General features: G+C 43.0%; 3 protein-coding genes and 1 long non-coding RNA gene across 6 annotated transcripts in view; 3 read left to right on the forward strand and 1 right to left on the reverse strand.

The window, feature by feature from the left end:
- Nucleotides 1-1023, forward strand: part of LOC120649022 — a 2129-nt gene extending 1106 nt beyond the window's left edge. The window contains exon 1 of the mRNA XM_039925692.1: nucleotides 1-1023. This exon is cut by the window's left edge and continues 1106 nt beyond it. Within this exon, the coding sequence (XP_039781626.1) occupies nucleotides 1-740 (740 nt within the window). The 3' untranslated portion in view covers nucleotides 741-1023.
- Nucleotides 1024-4520: 3497 nt separating this feature from the next.
- Nucleotides 4521-5826, forward strand: LOC120648451. Its single transcript, XR_005664950.1, has 2 exons — nucleotides 4521-4685; nucleotides 5786-5826. It is a non-coding gene; the product is annotated as an uncharacterized LOC120648451 (long non-coding RNA).
- An 8798-nt stretch (nucleotides 5827-14624) lies between these two features.
- LOC120649024 lies at nucleotides 14625-17206 on the forward strand. 2 transcript variants are annotated; one of them, XR_005665148.1, is made up of 10 exons: nucleotides 14625-14725; nucleotides 14800-15073; nucleotides 15171-15267; nucleotides 15342-15542; nucleotides 15634-15757; nucleotides 15872-16029; nucleotides 16119-16482; nucleotides 16559-16614; nucleotides 16711-16803; nucleotides 16940-17206. XR_005665148.1 is itself a non-coding variant. In XM_039925696.1 (5 exons), exons 1-5 carry the CDS (start codon nucleotides 16022-16024, stop codon nucleotides 16941-16943), a joined length of 525 nt encoding a protein of 174 aa, XP_039781630.1. In that variant the 5' UTR covers nucleotides 15874-16021; the 3' UTR covers nucleotides 16944-17206. The 2 variants fall into 2 exon arrangements, 1 of the variants encoding a protein (XP_039781630.1); XM_039925696.1 differs by lacking the exons at nucleotides 14625-14725; nucleotides 14800-15073; nucleotides 15171-15267; nucleotides 15342-15542; nucleotides 15634-15757 and having other exon boundaries at nucleotides 15874-16029.
- Nucleotides 17207-17891: 685 nt separating this feature from the next.
- LOC120649023 (transducin beta-like protein 2) lies at nucleotides 17892-22237 on the reverse strand. 2 transcript variants are annotated; one of them, XM_039925694.1, is made up of 10 exons: nucleotides 21881-22237; nucleotides 21517-21622; nucleotides 21208-21268; nucleotides 20824-21119; nucleotides 20298-20437; nucleotides 19947-20021; nucleotides 19752-19842; nucleotides 18931-19134; nucleotides 18454-18498; nucleotides 17892-18337 (listed from the first exon to the last, which is right to left on the reverse strand). In XM_039925694.1, exons 1-10 carry the CDS (start codon nucleotides 22112-22114, stop codon nucleotides 18252-18254), a joined length of 1338 nt encoding a protein of 445 aa, XP_039781628.1. In that variant the 5' UTR covers nucleotides 22115-22237; the 3' UTR covers nucleotides 17892-18251. The 2 variants fall into 2 exon arrangements, with proteins under 2 accessions (XP_039781628.1, XP_039781629.1); XM_039925695.1 differs by having other exon boundaries at nucleotides 18440-18498; nucleotides 21881-22216.
- Between the last annotated feature and the right edge of the window lie 125 nt (nucleotides 22238-22362).

Below are 22362 nucleotides of genomic sequence, written 5' to 3' on the forward strand. Positions count from 1 at the left end.
CATTCACCACCCTCGCGCGAATCAAGGTCGTCTTCGGCGTCGGCGCCGGGCAAGAAGATGAGCGCCACCCGCCGCTCTACCGCAGCCTCACGCTCTCCTCAGCGGTCCACCCGTCATCCTTGGACGCGCCGCCGCCGCCGTCGCGCAAGTCCATGTCAATGGAGGAGATGCTGTTGGACGGCCGATCCCTGGCTTCTTGGAAACGTAGTGGCGGATTCTTGGATGAATGCTCGGCGGCGCTGACGCCTCCGCCGGGTACGCTGGGCGCGGCGGCGCTGGCGCCGCGGTACGCCGCGGTGGTGATCTCGATCGAGCGGATGGCAAGGTCGCCTCGGCAGGTCGGTCCCGAGGAGCGGGACGAGCTGTACGGCATGCTGACGGCGAGCGTGCGCGCGCAGCTCCGGGCGCGGCTTCGCGGGGCGGTGGCGGCGGCGGACCCCGGGCTGGCCGGGCAGTGGCGTGCGGCGCTGGCGGGGATCCTGGAGTGGCTGGCGCCGATGGCGCACGCGATGGTGCGATGGCAGGCGGAGCGCAGCTTGGAGCGGAGCAGGAACACGGCGGCGGCGCTTGCGCCTGGGGGCAACACGAACACGAACGTGCTGCTGCTGCTGCAGACGCTGCACATGGCGGACCGCGGCAAGGTGGAGGCCGCGCTGGTGGAGCTGCTCGTGGGGCTCAACTACGTGTGGCGCTTCGACAAGGAGATGATGATCTATTATTCATGGCACCTAGCTTCCTAGCTAGCTGATGGCAATTGATGGCAAGACCGTCCGGCGAGGAGGTTGATCGATCGGCGGCGAGGAGGTTTTGATCGATCGGCGGCGAGGCAGAGGCAGATTTGCTGATTGGATTTTCTTTTTCTTTCCTTTTGGCTTCTGTATACAATAACAAGAACCACTAGTCCACTAGTCTATCTGCATGGATTTTTGTGGAAACTGGGGGCGGATGGAATCTTGCATTGATGCGTGTAGTAGTATATACAAACCACTAATTAAAGAAAGAAAGAAAGATTATGGCCTCAAATGATGGGTGGGTGAGCTGAGCTGCGGGAGTGGAGGAGTCATCAACAACTGTCCTGCAGAGTAACATACTATACAATGATGGGTGTTTGCTTGGGGTGGAAGCCGAAAGCGAAGCTCCATCCATGGTGCCGACTTGTAGCGATGGCAACTGCATCTCATCTTGATGGCCACTCCAGTTCTGTTCCCTGCTGCAGCAATGCAAGCATTCGGAACCCTGAGATCAGAGAGAGACCTTTCCATCCCTGATCGACTCACAACTTGGCTGCTTAGCTTGTTTAATCATATCGGCCTTTCACTTGCAGTGCAAGGAGGTAAGGTAAGGTATAGAGAATTGGCGGGTGATCTGTTGATCCACATGGGATGGCAGCAGGGTTGTTTGACTCAATCATCATCGCCAGGATTCCATGGCCACATGCATGCAGCTGCTACGACTTTGCTCTGCCTGCTCCATCTGCATATGCATCATCGATATGATATGATGCCAACATCAGCTCAGCTCGTACTGCCTGATATGCATCTATCTCATTAACAACCGTATGTATACTATGCTCATAGTCTTACACATTAAGATCGATCAATTCCATCCTTTTTTATTCTTTCAGTTCAGTAGTACCAGCCAAGCCAACAGCTGGTGTGCTGTGGTTCTGTACTCTGCAGTCTGCACTTGGCATTCTTCGCCTCAGGCATCTAGACTTGTTTCTTTATACACTCTCTGAAACTGCAAATAATCAATCCCGTCTCTCTCTTTCTTGGAAATCCGCAAACAAGCTCCTGCAGTGCAGGGTATGGGCATGTAACTCAAAATCGTCCGAGACATTGAAACAAAGTCTGAAACAAACATAGTCACACATGTGCTCATCTACTCTTTTCCCCGGAGCATGCACTTTCTGACTTTATTATTGTTAGACACGAGCACAATCAACGAACAGGAACCTTTCCCTTTTAACGCCATGTCCCTGAAAACGCCATCTCATCTTACTGAAAAGTGCATCATCATCATCATCCAGGGACACACATAGTATATAAGAGAAAGCTCACCTCTTTGTTTATTAGAAAATGAGATGTATATAGAAGAAGAAGAAGAAACTTTGCGGAAAGGTAAAAGAAAACGAGGCAAGCACTTTTAATGATACCATGATAAGGGGAAAACAAGCAGCCATAGTGGCAGAGATGGTTCCATTGCATTACATACTAGTAATCTCTTCATTCTCCTTTTCTAGACTAATAAGATCATTCAACCTGCTAATCCGAGCACTTGTATAGAAGCGACTGCAGAGAAGCAGGTACCGACACTGTATCTTTCCTCCGTTTTTAGAGAAAATTTGCATCTTCTTCTCAGATTCGTTTCTTCTCTAGGATGGATCAAGTCCAGAATCTTATCAACTAAACCTGGTGCATTCTCTCAAAGCTCACACCCTCCACGTAGGTCTCTTTTGTACCAACCGTTGATCAATCAACGGTAAATCAAGCATGTAAAAATTAAAAGAAAAAATAACAATGGTAAGCCAAGGATAGGACTGGTCACCTCTGGACCTTTCTCGAGAGGCTATTGGTCTTCTACATTAGGGGAGTGATCTTTGAACTTCAAAAGCCTCCCGTTCACACGCCAAGGAGGGGAAAAAGATCCGATAAAAAAAAAGGCGTTGAAACCAGCCAATCCAAGACACTGCCATCGTGAGGTATATGCAATAACTTCTTCAGAGTATCTAAAAGAGTTTCCAATCTCTCTTTTCCATTCTTATTTTTTGGGGAAAAAGAAAAAAATTCTCTCCAATAGTTCCCCATCCAAATTTTCCATAATTGGCAAACTAAGCTTTCTTGTGCGTAAATATACGGACCCTATCGCTCCTCCCGATCGCCCCTTCCTGCCGGGTTTTTCGTTGCAGTCTTCTTCTTCCCCGTGCGCAGGTGCAGCTAGTACCGATCCCCTCGCCGGCATGCCGGGCGCGCTTCTCGTGCAGAAGTCGTCGCTGCGCGTCCTCTCCATGCGCGGCGCCGAGGCCGCCGCCGAACGCCCTATTGGAGATTGACTCTTTTTTGACTTCTCATATCTATTTGGGAAGTTGGCAAACAACAAGTTTTGAGAAGAAAATATTAAGAACTCTTGGAGATGCTCTGAAATTTTTCCTCAATTTAAGCCACCGGCAAAATAGCAATAGCTACATGAGATGCCTTTCAAATTGATTGCGGACACTACCGATTCCTCTGGGTTCCTGTGATTGAACCATATATACAATCACCGATAGAAGCAAAGATGAACAGCACTGCCGGCGAGAGCGCGCAGCACGGGCGCAGGACCACCCTCCTCCTCCACTCCGCGAGGCGGCGAACACGCGCACGCGGCCCACGAAGTAGTAGAGCAGAGCAGCAGAAGCACGACAGCCACGAGCGTGAGCCGCGGCAGATGACCCCGTAGGGGTAACGGCGCGCGTATTTGGCGTCCAGCTCCTCCGGCGGCTCCCCGCACACCGCGTGGGAGAAGCGGACGCTCCGCATGGTACCCCGGCGACAGCGCACTGGCAGCGTCAAGAGCCATAGGACATCCGCGCGAGAGGGCCGAGCACTGGGCTGTAACGCCCCAGGTGTTAATCACATGCTTAACATGATCATTAGCACTAACTGTTCATGTATAAAGCTATTAAACAATTTTTTTAGCATTTTAATACCTGTGATGTGAATTTCCTTTTAAAATATTTCCTAGTAAGAGTTATGTAATTCCACAGTCATGTAATATTTAAAAAAAATGCATAAACATGAAAAGTAGCAAATTGATGTTAAAAATTTAGTTTGAATACCAAATTGACATATCTATTATCCTTGAACAAGTTCCAAAAAGAACCAAATTCAAATTTTTGTTTAGGCATCTAAATCATGACATGGTGAAGTCTTTTTAATTCAAAGTAACGTTGTTTGGAGTAGATATTTCCTTGCGGTCACTGTTCATCGACCCCACTTGTCATCCTCTTTCTTCTTCTCCCGTACCTTCTCCTGTGCTCAGCACCGACCGCGGTATGGCCGCTTGCCATCGGGCCTCTGCCTGCTCGCCACGCCGCTGCCGCCCACGCCGCGCCCATCCCTCCGTGCCGCATCCACGAGCTTATCCCCTCCCTGGCACCTCCCTCCTCCTTCCTCTTTCTCTCTGCTTCCTCCCGCACATGCTAGAGCTCGAGCAGAGCCGCTGCAATCGCTGCTCCGGCCATCCTGGGCCACCGCGCCCCGATTCACTCCGCAAGGAGCCGCACCACATTCACCGCACCTCCTCCCGTAACCCCAGCCCGGCCGAGCTCTCCCCAGTCGGAATCAACACCCGCACCACCGGCCTCCATTAAAGTTTCGTCGAGACTCAGGCCGCCGTCGAACTCCGCCTTCCGGCCATCATCTTCGACAACCAACGGCTTGAATCGACTTTCCTTGACTCGCTGAAGCCCATGTTCTCCTCATTCTTGCGCGTTCCCGTTGTTTCCGCGAGCCACGTGCACGCGCCCCTGCGCTGGGCCGCCGAGCGCCCCCACTCCGCCCGGCCTTGCTGAATCCTTCCATGGCCACCCCATCGTCCTCCCTCGCTGGAGCGCCGCCGCACGCCGCCATCACCGCCGCCGAGGTGCTACTACCGCCGCCGGCGCCTCTCCGGTCGCCCCCAACCCCAACCAAGCCCACCTACAGGTAGTCCTCGTCGCCCTCATGCTCCTCCACCCCTCCCTCGCCGCCAGCAAGCCCTCCCATGGCCGGAATCGCCGTTCCCCTTTCTCCCCTGCTTCAAAATCGCGACCAAGGACCTTGTGCGACAATTGAAACAAGTTCAGGGACCTATCTGCACAACCGTAGACTCATATGAATAGTGATGTGAAGGGTTATTTTGCAATAAATTGGCTGAAACTTTGAAAAATCATAGTAAATCTTAGAAAAATCATAAAATAGAAAATAAAGATGTTTTGGAATCCTTGTGATTAGATCTATGCAATGAACCTATAATATGACATGCGTTGGTAGAAAAATATTGTCCTAGAATTTTATTTATATTTGTTAGGAATAAATTTATATTTATAGTTATATTGCTCCGTTTGCTATGAAATTTTTATGGTAGGCTGTTCATGTGATGCATATGCTGTGGCAAAGGTGTTAGATTTATTTGGTGCATGTAAACATGAGTTAATGATTTAATGTTGATGCTTTAACGTTTCTTATATTAAAAATAAATCCCTATGGATAAAAATCATGAGACTTAGTTCAAGACTTTAATTATGTAACATACATCAGTTTTGCATCTTTACAGGATCATAGGAGCTATAAGTGTTATCCGGTTCATTTCATTTCTTTTTGCATCAACGATGTTGTATTTAACAATAGTACTTTATAAAAGCTATTAAAAATCATCCAAACTATAGGCTCTGTAGTTATAATTAAAACCCCACTTTAGAGTAGTAGTATTTATTTTTGAACCAATGCACCTGTCTTTATGAAATGTTTGCAAATTTTCTAGCTTGGCTTTGTAATTAAAATGACCGTTAAGTAGTAGTAAATATGACTTTATTTTAGTCTGACAAAATAAATAGTGCTATAGCTCAGAGCAATGTCTGTAAGTGCTGGTTTTAGATGATCATTTATTGATACATTTGTTTATGATAATTATGCTCTTTTCGAAGTGTGATTCATCTTTTCTTTAATATCAAATGATATATTGTATAGTGTGTTGCACTTTTATGAATGCTTTGCGCGTTGTACTTTCATGCATTTATACATATGCATTATTGCACCTCATTTAGATATGATAGATGAACCACGTGAAGGACGTGATATTGGAACCGAACACGAAGACGATGTTTGGTGGACATATCCAGAAGAGGCAAAGAACCAGGAGTACATGTTTGGACCGGAATACTCGCCAAGCGAGTGTCATCTAACAAACACTGACCTAGTGTTAATCCCAAGCAAGCTCTGGTGCACATCCTATTATTTAAAATTATGACACCTATATATGTATTTATTACTTGTGCATTACGTTTCAGGAGTTGATTGGAACCCTAGTTGCATGATCCCTAGGTTTCCCTGAATTATACTAGCATGTATAGGATGATAGAAATGCTATGCTTAATACTTCTCGATAGAAGTCGAGTGACTTTTTGCACTCGCGAGATATAGGATACTTAGAAGTCGAGTAATTTCCGGTTACTCGCGAGATATAGGTTATATACTTATATACAGTACCTGAGTTGTTGAAATTGACATGGAAATATGAGACCGGGCGGGGAATGATGATGATGTATAGGTATGGCCGCAGGACAGGGCTCCTGGGTGTCTTAGCCCCGTCCGAGTCGATTGAGGACCGTACCGTTGTTGGCCCTGCTGATCATGTTTGAACTGCACTAACCGCATGCCGGGAGTAGGAGGTAGTCGAAACCGGTAATCCGAGTACTGCCTCACTTCGAAAGTACATGACTCTTTCCCACCCCTTAGGGCGAGTCCAGTAGTCGCGGAGAATGGGGATGCATGTATTTACTTTTGGTGGTATCTCGTTGAGCTCGGCTAACTATACGCTGGTGGGGCGGTCCTGTAGTTCGAGGCGGGGAGGGGAATGGTTGGCTCGTATAATCCGACGGGGCAAATGCGTGTCATGTTGGTTAGATCCACCTTACAAGGTTAAATCGGATCGATTCGCCGTCAGTCGCTCTCGGACATGAGCACCTTGATCTCCGAGTCACATCGTAGTAAGAACATGGAAGGGAATGAAATGATCTATATGGTTGTGCCTAATCAATTGTTTTTCCACACTGATTGGTGTAGAAATGCAAACCGTAGAAAATAGATACTCATTCCTAATTTTGAGCTAAAATATTGAAAGTAAGGACTCACTCTCAATTGATTTTCCGCAAAACAACCCACAGCCAGAAAGCCGTGCATGTCTAGATAGTGGGCTATGTATACCCATAGTCGGTTAAGTCTTGCTGAGTATTAGTATACTCAGGGTTTGTTGTTTACCCTGTTTCAGGTATAGAAGCTAACCAGGATTAACATCGGTGGGCTCGATGTGACGTCATCACGTCTCCGTAGTTATCGTTTTACTTCATTTTATTTGAGTTGGTTTCTAATGAAAATCTTTCTCAGGTTAGACTCTCTCTACCGCTGCTATTATCTATTATGTGAACTTTAATTTGTAAAAGTCATTTTGTAAATATCTTAATATTGTTTACTATTTTATAAAATTGTATCATGCTAGTACCGTCTGTGCTCGCCGTCGCGCGAGACTTCTAGTGTGTTTCGATCGGCCTGTGGGCTGAAAACAAGCTGTCAAGTTATACTTAATTAAGCTAATGCGCTTGATGCGTTTAAATAATGGCCATTACGCTTAATTAAGTCGTTTAACTTGGCGGTTCTGTCACACGGGCCAGATCGGCAAGAGGCGACGAATGTAGGGGCCGCGACCAGTGGAGCCACAGCTCTTCGACGGAGGCCATAGGTCCTGCACCAGATACTCCACGGCACCCCATGCTGCGCCCAGCTCCTGTCCATCGCCAAGATACTGAGAACAGCGATGGTGGCCGGTGGTACAGTCAATCGGCGTCCTCCTGCAGGTCCTGCTCCAGATCCTCCACGGCGCCCCATCCTGCGCCCAGCTCCTGTCCATCGTCGATCATTAGCGCGGCCGAGATGCTAAGAACAGCGATTGCCGCCTGGTTCCCCACACCCGTTGCCTCCTGCCCCATCGCCTCCCTAGCCCCATGGAGCTGCAAGATAAGGTCCAACAAGTCGAGCTGCGCCGAGCCTGGCTGCTGCTCTTGACTCGAGCCTGCTCCTCACGACTTGCAAGCACACACAAAGGCAACCAACATTACCTCCACTACCTGCAAATTGTTTGACAAAATGCCCAGCCTACCGTATAGCTTCATTCACTTAGTATATCTATTCCATGTATGGCCCCAGCAGATAACAATCAGCAATACACATGTCATATTTGGTTCATGTATTATATAGTAGTAATCTCATAAAAAAACTAATACAGACTTCAATGCTTGCAGGTGTACAGCTCAATCAAAGTTCTGTGCAAAAAAGTAAGAGGAACAAGCAATCTGAATTACATTCTCACGTAACCATAAACCATTCAAGATCACTCCAAGTTCTGTGCAAAAAAAGGTAAGAGAAACAAAATCTTGCTCATTTTATACATAAATTATTTCCCTGCAATCTGAATTACATTCTCATATAACCAGACAAGATCACTTAGATGCATTCAACTAGGAAAAATATTGATTAAATAAATAAGTACTATATTTCCATCTGTTTTTACCTTTTAACTCTATGGTTCTAAGCATGGAAACTATTCAAAATAAACCTCTAATCTGTGATATTTGTGCAACACTTCTAACCTGTAATATTTATTGCATATTCAGCTTCTTTGGAATTATTACTAATATTTTATTTTGAACTTTGAACTATATTATGCGTGATAGTAAAAATGCCACGTACTAAGAGACCTTCAAAAGTAGATATTGATCTACACAAAACAGATGACGAGAAAAAACAGGAGCAAAAAAGAAAAACTACTATGTACTTAGAAAAGAAAACACCATGCTATATCAGTCCAATGAATAATAGCTATTTCTCTGCCGCATATATCGAGCACCTAAAAACATCATATCCATATAGATCATACTATGGCAAGGCAAATAATGAATGCCAACACTGTGGTGCAGTGTTCTGGTATGAAGAAAGAAAAAAATCAGTTCGCACAAAGGTTACATATAGTTCGTGCTACAAGGAAGGGAAGATTAAACTCCCACCTTTTAACAATCCCCCTGAACCATTAATAAACCTACTTAATCATAATGGTGGTAGAAAATCTAAACATTTTATACAGAGAATAAGGCAATATAACAGCTTATTTTCTTTTACATCTCTGGGTGCAAATATAGACAAATCAATAAACCAAGGCAATGGACCATGTGTCTTTCGAATTAATGGTCAAGTTCATCACCGTATCGGATCTTTATTACCAAAACCAAATGAGACACCCCAATTTGCTCAGCTATATATATATGACACTGAAAACGAGATTGCAAATAGAATCCGTGCTGTAAACAAAGAAGATCCTGGGAGTGCTGATTTAGATCCGGAAATTGTTGACAGCTTGATAAAAATGCTTGATCAATATAATCCTATAGTAAAAGAATTTAGACATGCACGTGATATACTAAGAGAACATGAAGGAGTCGACGTAAGCATCCGCATTGTAGGACCTGATGGTCAAGAGCTTACCGAGCGTGAAATGCCAAATATCAATGAATTAGCTATACTGATAGTGGGTGAGCTGTCATTAGAAAATTATAAACGCGATATTATTGTGCAAAGCAAAAGGCATGGCTTACAACACATATCTATATTGCATCCGGCTTATATGCCACTGCAATACCCTCTTCTATTTCCATATGGAGAACCTGGATATCACATACAAATGTATTATCAGGACACCAACATAAAATCAGAAGGTAAAAGAAAGAAATTAACAATGCACGATTACTTTAAGTACCAAGTACACTACCGAAAAGGTCAGCCAAATCCATATATTTGCTATGGCCGGTTATCAAAACAGATCGTAGTGGATGCTCGAGCATGCGAGGATGAAGATAGATTGCAATATATTGCACAAAACCAAGACAAAATAAGAGTCGAATACTTACAAGGAATAGTAGACGCAGTTGAAAAGGGAGCTAAAGAGGGTAGTGAAATAGGCAAACAAACTCTATTGCCATCAAGCCATGTAGGATGTAAAAGATATATGATACAGAATTATCATGATGGTATTGCCATATGCCGCGTGTACGGACCTCCTGATCTATTTATCACATTCACATGCAATCCACGATGGCATGAAATACTCGAAATGCTTTCAGATGGCGAACAACCTAATGATCGGCCCGATATAATAGTACGAGTGTTTCATATGAAGTTGCAAGAAATACTACATGACATAGGATCAGGTTCAATATTTGGACCTACAAACGCAATTTTGTATTCTATAGAATTTCAAAAAAGAGGTCTACCTCATGTACACATTTTAGTATGGCTTTCCAAAGATCGAGTTGAAACAATTTTAGAGCTAATCGATCGTATAATCTAAGCTGAGATTCCAGATCCAAATGAAGATCCCTTAGGATATGTGCTTGTAGCCGAACATATGATACATGGACCATGTGGGAGCATCAACCCCAATTGCTCATGTATGAAAAAAGGAAAATGCTCAAAAAAATTCCCAAAAGATTATGAACAGGAAACACGATTTGATGAAAATGGATTCACAAAGTACAAGAGAAGAAACACAGATATACACGTACGAAGAAACAATTGCAACATAAAAAATGAATGGGTAGTTCCATATAATATAACACTACTAAAAAAATATCAAGCACACATAAATGTCAAATATGTCAATCAAAGTAGACTACTGAAATACCTATGTAAATATGTGAACAAAGGTCCAGATCAAGCCAATATCTACTTTCAACTTTTACAGAATAGAAAAGAAAATAATATAGCTAGAGATGAAATAAGTGAATACCTCCAGTGCAGGTATATATCCGAACAAGATGCCCTTTGGCGATTGCTAGGATATGAAGTACATCATCATACACCAGCAGTGGAACGACTGCCAATTCATCTACCATATGCAAATATAGTGCCATTTAAGAATAATAGCAAACTAAAAAAGCTAATAGAAGAACCTGACATCAAAAAGACAAAGTTAACGGAATGGTTTACAACCAATCAAAAAAAATCCAAAAGTCCTTGAACTTACATATTGCGAATTCCCATCTAAATTTACTTGGATTCAAAAACACCGTACATGGGAAGAAAGGAAACACGGGGATAAAATAGGACGATTGTATTATGTTAATCCATCTGAAGGAGAGAAATTTTACTTGCGTCAACTATTAATGATTGTCAAAGGAGCTAAGAGCTATGATGATATCAAAACATACAAAGGGACCATTTACAGTACTTTCAAGGAAGCGTGGATTACTAGCAAATGACAATGAATGGTACGATGCTTTTAAAGAAGCAACAACTTGGGCATCAGCATTTCAGCTAAGAAATTTGTTTGTAACAATGCTTCTTCACTGTCAAATACAAAATGAGAAATTATTCTTTGAGGCAAACTGGAAACACATGGTCGATGACTACAAATTGAAACTTAAACGGCAGTATCACCCAATTGACTACAATATAACAGACGATGAATTAGTCGATATGCTTCTTGATGAGTTGCAAGAAATTTTTCTAAAAAAACAATGTGTCTCTCGATAATTTTAACCTACCTATAAAAACGAGACAATACAAAAATTACTACACCAACCGACTAATTGAAGAAGAAATAGCGTATAATATTTTAGAGCTAGAAGAAAAGGCAAACCGACTATGCAGCCAATTAAATAATGAGCAAAAAAATGCTTTCCACGCTATAGTAAATAGTGCATTGCAAAACAATTCAGCATTTTATTTTGTATTAGGATATGGAGGAACAGGAAAAACATTCTTATGGAACACAATAGTCTCATATCTAAGGGCAAGAAAGAAGATTGTTCTAACAGTAGCATCCTCAGGTGTAGCAGCTCTGTTATTACCAAATGGAAGAACCGCACACTCAAGATTTAAAATACCATTGGATATATATGACAGCTCAATGTGTGACATTAAACGAGGGTCCCAATTAGCAGATTTAATAGTAGAGACATCACTAATCATATGGGACGAAGCACTAATGACAGATAAACGATGCTTCGAAGCTTTCGATCGATCACTAAGAGATATAATGAGTAACCACGATGAATGCTTGAAAAACAAACCATTCGGCGGCAAAGTAATAGTGCTTGGAGGCGACTTACGCCAAATTCTACCTGTAATTGAAAACGGAACAAGAACACAAATCATAAATGCTTCAATTATTAAATCATATCTATGGCAATATTGCCAGGTATTCAAACTAACGATAAATATGCGACTACAAAATGGTTGTCTAAATAACGAACAATGCAATGACATGAGATCTTTTGGTGAATGGTTATTACAATTAGGTGAAGGGCTTATTGAAAGTACAAAGCACGATGGAGAAACAGAAGCGTCATGGATAAAAATCCCAGATGAATTGCTTATATATACAGACGACTTAAAAATTAAGGCTATATTTGAGTACACCTATCTGGACTTCATAACAAATTACTTCAACACGGAATATTTAAAACAGAGAGCAATTCTAACACCTACAAATGATCTTGCGGATGAAATAAATGCATACATATTAGACATTGTACCAAAAGTCCAAAACAAAGTAAAGAATATTTGAGTGTGGATTCAATCTCTAAATGCTTTGACACATGCAACGATGCTGACATTCTATACCCTACTGAGTATCTAAACACTTTGAATGCAAACAATTTTCCTCAGCATAGATTACTTCTCAAAGTAGGAGTTCCTATCATGTTGCTAAGAAATCTCAATCAGAGCATTGGACTCTGCAATGGTACTAGACTAATAATCACAAATTTAGGGGATAATATCATAGAAGCAGCTATTATAACTGGAACAAATATAGGAAGCAAGGTTTACATACCACGTATAAACCTTACGACAAGAGGGACTAAATGGCCCTTCATACTATGCAGGCGAAAATTTCCAATTAAAGTTTGCTATGCCATGACGATAAATAAAAGCCAAGGTCAAAATTAGATAATGTTGGAATATACTTGAAAAAACCAGTTTTTACTCATGGACAATTGTATGTAGCACTATCTAGAGTTACTGCTAAATCTGGCCTGAAATTACTTATTGAAGATAGCAATGGAAAATGCACAAATGAAATTCGAAATATTGTATATTGTGAAATGTTTACATACATATGATAATATTCTTGCAGATGTCAACCGACTTACTATCAAAGATCAGTCCAGGACGTCTAGATTGATGTTAGGAAAGTGAAGAGGGGAAGGAGAGAGTGAACTGTCGGTATGTATTGAGTTAGGCCCTTTGGGCATATATAGAGTACAAGAGGAGACCCCAAACCCTAGACTAAAGTACAATGACTCTAATACCCTTAACACCCCCTCTCAAATGCAACGTGAATGCAATGACGTTGCATTTGGAGAGTGAACTAAGCACTAGACTAAAAAGAAACAAGAAAAAGATACATCCAAAGTCCAAAATCAAAGATGTCGTCGAAGCGTGCAACTCTTGAACATGTCGATGTAGATGATCTCCTCCACAAGAGGGTATTGCCTTCACAAACCAGTACGTCGACTCCTCAAACACGAGCCTTGCTTTGGAGACTTGAACTCGACAAGAATAGTGAGATGTGTCAAACCAGCCAAAGATAGAAAGCACCACTGCAAGACGGCAAGTGGCGAGACAGGAAGGTGATGACGACAAATAGACGGCCATTGATCATGACATGGAGCAAGACGGCTCCGAAAGGGACCAAGAGGGCATTGTCGCACCACAATGATGATGATGATGATGAGATTAGCTAAATCGACGGGACTCGGCTAACCATAAAACAAAGAAGAAATTGGCTGATCTGACAATGAATTTTGTGGACACGCACGGCATTGACGAACTGGAGAAATATATGTGGACTTGGATTGATACTGCTAGAAGATGAGACAAACGAAAATGACTTGATATAGTAGACACTAGCAACAGCAGGCAGATAGCAGCAGCACGCACAAGCAAAAGATGAGCAGGGCAGCACAGCCGCGCACACACCCCCTGTCCGCACCACTGCGCGAGGACGAGCGACGGGCGGTGCAGTGCAGAAATCCTCGGGCGGGCAGCAGATGGACGACAGCCCCAGCAGGCGAGGGAGCAGCCACGACGGGGCGGACGACTGCGATGGGCGAGCGGCCTGGACGGGCAGCAAGCCGCGTGGACGAGCGGGGACGGCGCCGACGGCCGCAGCGGACGAGGCGCGCGGAGGACGAGCTGGCGGGGACAGGCGGTGAAGAGGAGGGCAGGCCGGCGCAAGAACGGCCGCGACGAGCTGATCCACGACGGGCGGACGGCCGGCCGCAGATGGCCGTGGCGGGCGGCGCCAGGAGGAGCCGCGACGGGCGGGCGGGCGGGCATCCACGACTGGCGGAGCGGCGACAGATCTCCCCGCTCCCCACGCCCGACGATGAGCGGACGCGGCGGTAGATCCGTGCCGGGCGGATCTGCACCGCAGTGGTGGAGGGGCCGCGACGGCGGAGCAGGAGGGAAGGGGACGGCAGATCCGCGACGGGCGGAGGCCGGATGAAGATGGCGGCCACCTCCAGCCACCGGATCCACGACGGGTAAGTGCTGCTGCTGCTGCGACTCAATACCGAAGAAAAACTAGGTTTGGGGCTGGAGGATGCCGCCCCCGGGAGGGAAGAATCGATCCTCCCGGGGACGGCGCAACGGGGACGAGGGTGGCAGACCCGATCTAGACCTGGAGCTCTGTTACCATGTTAGGAAAGTGAAGAGGGGAAGGAGAGAGTGAACTGTCGGTATGTATTGAGTTAGGCCCTTTGGGCATATATAGAGTACAAGAGGAGACCCCAAATCCTAGACTAAAGTACAATGACTCTAATACCCTTAACAATTGACAGATATATGTTTGTATTTCTAGATTGTGGGAGTATCGTGGCCCTACTGGCGATGAAGATATCTACCACTTGGACCTTGTCGTAGTTGACGAACAGGTATAAATTTCCACCATACCATTCAGTTTATTTCCTACAGTACAAATAATCTAAATCATCCATTTATTGTACAGAACAATGCAATGTATGCTGAGATACCAGCAGACCTGATCTCGTAGTTCAAAGAGCATGTTGCTGAAGGAGAAGTCATCAAGATAAAGAAATTCTTGGTACAAAATGCAAAAGCAGCATTCAGAGTGGTTCAAGCTGACTACATGATCAGATTTACCAAGTACACTCAGGTAGACAAAGTGGTTCCAAAACCAAAGAATTTCCCAAGATTTGTGTACAACTTAGTGCCATTTTCAGAGATTCCATCTCATGTTAATAGCACTGCTCGCTTTCTAGGTATGCAAAATGTCTTTTGCGATGAGAAAATATGTACTACATTTTGCCATGTCTCTCGCATATTTAACAAATCTGCTAATTTTTTTTCCCATTACAGATGTCATTGGATATGTTACTGCAATCTCTAATGTGACAAAGGTCTTCTCTGGAAACAAGCTGCAGTTAAGAAGAAACATCACCATCAAAGATCGAAAGTATGTTTCTTCATACGGCTCAATTTAATGTGCTTTGTTCACAAATTTAATAACAATATTTCTTTTGCTAATAGCGGTGACTCGCTTCAAGTATCCTTAATTGGACAAAGAGCAATGGAATTTCCAGAACAAATGGTCCTGAAGATCGCAAAGCAGAGTCCAGTTATTGTAATATTTGTTGGCATGCTTATGAAAACAGGGTTTTTAAGTGGATCTGCTGCTTGCCGCTGGTATATAAATGAAGAAATAGAGGATATACAACGTTTCTATGAAAGGTGACCATCTATTTACAAAGATATTATAAACTCTACTATAATTTCGAACAACCAACCAATTATTTGATATTGACGTTAACTATGCCTGCAGCTTACCTCTAGAAATAGAAGACATGCAAATTGTCCAACAGCAAAGTGAAGATCAAAATGTAGACAAGGTTCAAAAGAAGACACTACTCTAGCTCAACAAGAAAATTAATCCATTTGATCATAGAGTAATTTTTACTATGTCCCGTACCTATTTTTAAACACCTTTCGTCATACACACGCACACATGCACCAGTGTATATTATTTTGTATTTACTAACTTAGCTTTTTCTATTCAACAGAATCTAAGATTTGAGTGCACACTGACAGTAACAAAGCTGGCTCCAAACCAAGGATGGTGGTACCTTGCCTGCAAGTCATGCCATTCAAGAACTCGATTTCAAGATGGCCAATACAAATGCACAAAACCTGATTGCAGCTGCACTCAGTCAATGAACAGGTACTACTCAAGTGTTACTACCCACAGTGTTACCAATCAATGAATATTCATCTAAATATATTTCAAAACATCAAATGTGAATTGCTCAGGTACAAGCTTTGTATAATGGCAAGTGATGGAACAGACGAGCTAGAATTCATACTTTTTGATAAAAAAGCAGAACATCTTATTCGAAAGCTAGTTGACAAGTTAATTGATTCTTACAACAAAGACAATGTCCCACACGAGATACAAGCATTAATTGGGCAAAAGTTCACATTTATAGTCAAAATCTCACCACTCAAGAGTGCCGGAAGCCCCAACAATTCATATGAAGTGCTTTCTATTGCAAATCAGACCCCAGATGAAAAAAGTACTACCAATAAAATGAGAGGTCCCAGTTCAGCAACATCCACTACTCTAAAAAGCCTGCCACCACTACAATGCTGTGATAGCACAAGCTATAGTCAACAGGTACACTACAACATTTTAATATGTTCATATATATAAATTCATGTATACTTGCATATATATTGACTATCTCTTGCAGGAATCTCACAATGAAAAATATGATGCCGATTCAAAGGAAACTGAAGCTCCAACAAAGTATCCTTTCTACTCATTACACAACTAAACAACAAACAATTACATACCTTGAGTTACACATACTAACTATACATTTTACTGCATTTTTTACTCCAGAGAAGAACAAAAAGGAAACAATAAAAGAGGAAAAACCTTGCAAGCTGACGAACCTGAGGACAAAGACACCGGTTCGAACCTCAAACTTAAACAGTAAGATCAATCTCACACCTACCTACTCATATTTCGAGTTTCATTTTTCAGTGACCTTTTCATTCAATTTATTCTCCATTCCTATTTTCAATTGTTACTTTTCTAAGTAAACAAAATTTTCCTCACAAATATGCAGGTGATCAGCGACCAACATGACCAATGGACTCTTTTAGATACTTTTGTGGACTAACATCTTTTGCGACAAGATAGGACAAAGTTTATATATATTATGCACAAAGTGCCTTTTGAATGTTAGGACCATGAAAATTGTAACATGCAAAAGATGACTATGCTACACTCTATTTTGCCTGTCCAGACAAAACAATGCATATATCTTTCAAACATCTTACCATGTTTCTAACTACAACAATACCACGGCAACTATACGTATTATAATCGCAAAGACATGTGTGCCGGTGACGGGTTCATATAGCGCGCCAAGGGCGCGGCATTTTTCTAGTAATATTTACTATATTCTGTTGTGCTCTAGTATGTATAGGCCATCCCTGAAGGTGAAGAAGGATGCCTACAAATTAAAGCTATCCCATTCCCACCAGAGTGACCAGACTGACTGACTGATCCATCACTACTGCATGACAATTACATGGCCAATATATATACTCCACAAGAATGTGGGTTCCTTTTCTCTCGGCTGCGGCTGCAGCAAGCAACAGCTACAGTAAATTTTACTTGCTGGCTGCCGTAGCCGCAGCCAGCTAAAGCGAGATAAATTATGGATGATATACTTACTATGTTCTGCCGGCCGCGGCTAGTGCTGGTTTGTTGTGAGAAAATTACTGCTGACTGGTGATGGTTTAGTGTGAAAAAAAATATATTGTTGGATAGCTGGAGAAGCAGCCAGCAGAATAGAATATCTTCCACGGTGAAAGGTACGGTCCAAAGATTGGTAGTTTATTCCACATTCCCGAACATTCCATCTAGTGCATTGTTAGGCTAAATCTATGTGCCATGCATGCTTTGGGGCACGCATATAAACTAACCTAACTACTAGTTTATAACCTGTTCAATCTCAAACAATATTCCTCCTCCCCTCCATGGTTTTCTTGCCTGCCTATGCCCAATGCCCGGGTATCAAACAATCTTCGTGTGTATAACAAACAGTATCAAACCACATAGTTTGCCTAGACAGCCATTCCCAGCAAAAGTGAAGGAAAAATAAAATGCAGACAACACTCAATTTATTTCAAAAACCTGGCACAATCTTATACTAGCGAAACTACTGCCTCTAGGCGCGTGCACGTGCAGTCTCCATGTTTGACCCTCACATCACACAGGCCTCAGTGCTGTCCCTCAAGCTCAAAGGACCCACAACTATGTATGCTTCAGTGCATATCAACTACAAATCAAGGCCTTCCCCTGTTTTCTTCTATTCTTGTCTCCTTTCTTTCTGTGACCTTGTGGTTAGGAAATGCTGAGTCCTCCATTACTCATGTCGAACCAACTTGTGGAGCTAACCAAAGTTTCACCTTCTTGTCCACACCAGCAGTCCCCAAAATAAATGCAGGCACGCCACCTGAAGAAAGCAACAGTTATGTGATTTAGACATCATAAAATGCGTGTTTCCTCAAAAGAATGGTATTTTCAAAATATATACATTTAACTCCTTGGGGGTTACCGAGATCTCCTTACCATTGGAAATTTTCCGTGGAGCCCAAGCAATGCCAGTTATATGACCTGAGTACATGTCAAGAAAGAATGTCATCCCAAGCTACAAAGCAGCATATAACAGGTGCAGTCTGGAGCACAGTACACTGATTTCTATTGCATATAGCAGCTACAGTGCTGGTGTACTGTTGTCCTACTGTATTTCCTATCATCTTCCCAGTACCTAAGACTTAAAACTTCACATATCTGCCTTAAGAGTGCTGTTCTACCTGCCACACCAGTGATAGTTACTGCAAAAAAAAATGGCCTAAATACTAAGCACCTCTAAAATACTTGGTAGAATGAGCAATACATCACAGGTTGGGGAAAAGACTACCAGAGTAGCGTTAGTTAAAAACACTAATCCCATCCACAATGCCCATATGGATTTGGAGGCATTATTACTTCCAAGAGAAATGAAGATGGTTCACCTAGCAGATAGTAATATCTGAGATTACAAACCTTCATGAGCTTTCTCAGCAGTATCCAAAACTGCACCAGTTTCCACACATAACCATTGCAACGTTGATTCGCTTGTTACAGCCAGAACTTTACCATCAGGAGAGATGCTCATGTGATCATATTGGCAAACCGAACCTTTTGAGTCATGCAGTGGAATTGGCAAAACTCTTAAGGTTTTTGGATCCTCATCAAGGTGATACCTTACTAAAAAAAGGTAACAAACATTAGTATCAGAAAATAAGAAAAAATTAGCAAAGCATTATGCTTGAAAAAAATTACAAGATGAGCATATATACAACAGTGACATCGACCAAACATGTGTTATCATCAGGGATGGCTATAAACTGGAAATCTGTATCTCTTGTGTCAATCATCGCATCTGATTAGCAAGGAACAACAAGGAAACGATTGAAAAGTAGCCTGAATTTTAGGGGGGGGGACAGAGAAATCCGGGAAAATGATAACTTCGGCCACTAGTATAATAGCCTACATATTGGATGTTTCAATTGGGATATTTGAATAATGGATAAGTGAAGCACTGAAGGTTTATAGAAGGAAAGATCTCCCAAGGCCCAAACTTTGTGAAGAAAGGCATAATGAAAATTGAAATCCATAGATCTATGATCCTTCATTCCTAAATTCCTAACATGCCAACAGAGAATTCGTCATGGAATTCTTCATTCCTAACATTCCTAATAGAGGACATATGATATATCAAAAAGATATAAAAAATGGTAGCATGGTGACTCCCAGGAAAGATACCCAAGTTAAACATATGACTTCAGGGACGTAAGGGCAGGAGGTAAGAAAATATAGCATACCATTAATGTTCCATACTCGAATGGAACCATCTTTGGATGCAGTGATAATTTGCTCAGAAGTTGGGGCAAAGCACAAACAAGTAACAGCACTCTGAATAAAAGAGAAATCAATCAGTTTCATATTAAGAATCCATCCATGCAAATGCAACGCAATGAAAAAATGGGGGTTAATTGTAGGGCTTTATTAGTTGGTACCTTGTGACCCTTGAGTTGCATGACTTTATTAACCTCTTTCACAGAACTATCTTTTGAGTAAACTATCTCCCACACCTAAAGAATCAAGTAAATATCACCATAATTGAGGAAGAAATAAATGGGCAAAATGGAAACAGCATCTGCAGCACAAAATCTATCTGATTTGCCTTACAAAAAAAACTCTGCAACTAAGATGGAAAGAAAGCCAAGAACAGATTTTCAAAGGAGAGCAATATGTAAAACAAAGCAGAAAAATTAACTTCAGAGAATATCCATCTAGGGTCTTCAATCCTGAAAAGGATCATTCCAAAAACATAAAGGGAGAATGAGAATAATAGAGACAGAACTAACCTTGACATCAGCAGTAAAAGCTGCAGCAGCTATGAAGCGACCATTTGGGGATATGTCAGCCATATTATTTTTTAGCTGATTGGTGTCAACAGTACCCAACTCCTTTCCACTCTTCCCATGCCAAACTTTGATATCGGTTGCTGCAGATAGTCTAGGGTAAGTAACCTTAACAGGAAAACAAAAAAAAAAACAAGAAACCTTAAGAATTGGGATGGAACCCACAAATGTTATAAACTACTTGGAATGCTTGCATTCGAAAATAAGAGGCGCTCGACAAAGTAGATAGCAGCATAGTGCCAGTAAGTGACAAATGAAGAATTTTATATTCGGTCAGACTAAGTTTATGTTCTCTAAATGTGTAAAAAAAATAATATAAACACAAACCCAGTGACATAGTGATTGGTTATGTTGGCAGACCATTCTAAATTCAATTGTCAAATAACACTGCAAGATGTGCAATCATAAAATCTATTGCATATTTGCATTAAATGTGGAACATTCTAAAGGCCAACGAAAGGACCCACACCTTCTGAGCACGAAATAATTATAGTGCTCCCATCTCCGGGCCCATGAGTTGCATGGGCTGCTGCAAGGTTGAGCACTGACTCCTTTCCATGAATCTTTTGGTGACTCCACTTGATCTCAGGCGGAGATAGCTTGCCCTGCTGCTTGTTTTGGACCGTTGGAGGAGCACTGACATCCGCATACATATAGAAAGATGAGCCCAGAAGAGCCTGTGCTGCCACAACAACAGATGAAGAGCCCTCCGAGAAAGCAACACCGGTAGGATGTGCTCCAGCAGGCAAGTTTATCCTCAGAATCCTGCAAGCATATCCACACATGTCCATAAATTTGTGCGCTGAATACTTTTAATAAAAGGAAATTGCTTATATAGAACATTATATCTTACTTAAAGCTCTTGCTTGAGGTATCATCAATCCTGAATACCCTTACAGCTCCATCAGCACACACTGCAACAAGAAGCATCAGAGATACAAGTATTCGGATTTGGTGCAAGTGTGCAACAGACACACTTGATTGATCAATTATAAAACTGTGATGCCATAGAAGAAATTGCCATCTATGAGTAGTAATGCTATAGGAGTAGGGAAAATAAACCTATTCAGAGCACATATCATATGGCATGAAACGAAGGTCACACTGGAAAGGGCGGCACGGGAAACAAGAATAGGGCATTGCGACAAATGAATAATCTCACCGGTGGATAGGTTGGCGCCATCATTGGAGAAGTGAAGTGCGGTGACTGAGTCAGTGTGCCCCCTCAAGGTGTTGACATCAAGATGGTGGTGCTTCTTGGCAGCATCCTAGAAAAAAGGCGTAACGAAATGTTTGTGTTCATCTCCATGGTAGAAGGAATGATTGGATGAACGCATATGGAGAATATTGTACATCTAAATGATGTGTAGGCAGCAAACATGATGGATAATCATTTGAACGCATAGCGTATCAAAACTGATTTTAAGCGCAAGCAGGGTGCATAACTCAGCAAATGGAACGGGGACGGATTCCCGTAGTCACACAAGCATTACATGCTGAGAGAGGGAGGAGGAGAAGGAGATCACCTTATCGGCGGCGTTGTGATGCGGGCGGGGATGGCCCTTTTTGTGCTGGGCCTGGTTGGAGGGACGGACGCGCTTGGGCTGGTCCGGGGCGGCGTTGGGGGCGGAGGGAGGGATGTGGGCGATGGCGGCGCGCTTGCGGCGGAGGTAGCCGGCGAGGAAGACGAGGGCGATGGCGCCACCGAGGACGGCGGAGATGAGGGGCAACGTGAGCGAGGAGACAAGTGACGCCGCCATCTCGCCGGGAGTCGTCGCTGGCTGTTGCTGGCGGTGAACCGGCGGTGGCAGATCGGGGTAGGCTGCTGCTGCTGCTGCTGCCTGCCTTGCCTGCTTTGAGAGAGAGAGAGAGAGAGAGAGAGAGAGAGAGTCTCGGAGAAGGCTAGAAAGGAGGCCCGATGGGCTGGATAAGTATTGCCTTGCTTGATTAAGCCCAATTGCTCGTTCAACATTCTACCAAACCGTTCAATCTTGCTCCAAAAAAAAAA

Source organism: Panicum virgatum, chromosome 9K, assembly GCF_016808335.1.
Source record: "Panicum virgatum strain AP13 chromosome 9K, P.virgatum_v5, whole genome shotgun sequence".
Taxonomy (NCBI): domain Eukaryota; kingdom Viridiplantae; phylum Streptophyta; class Magnoliopsida; order Poales; family Poaceae; genus Panicum; species Panicum virgatum.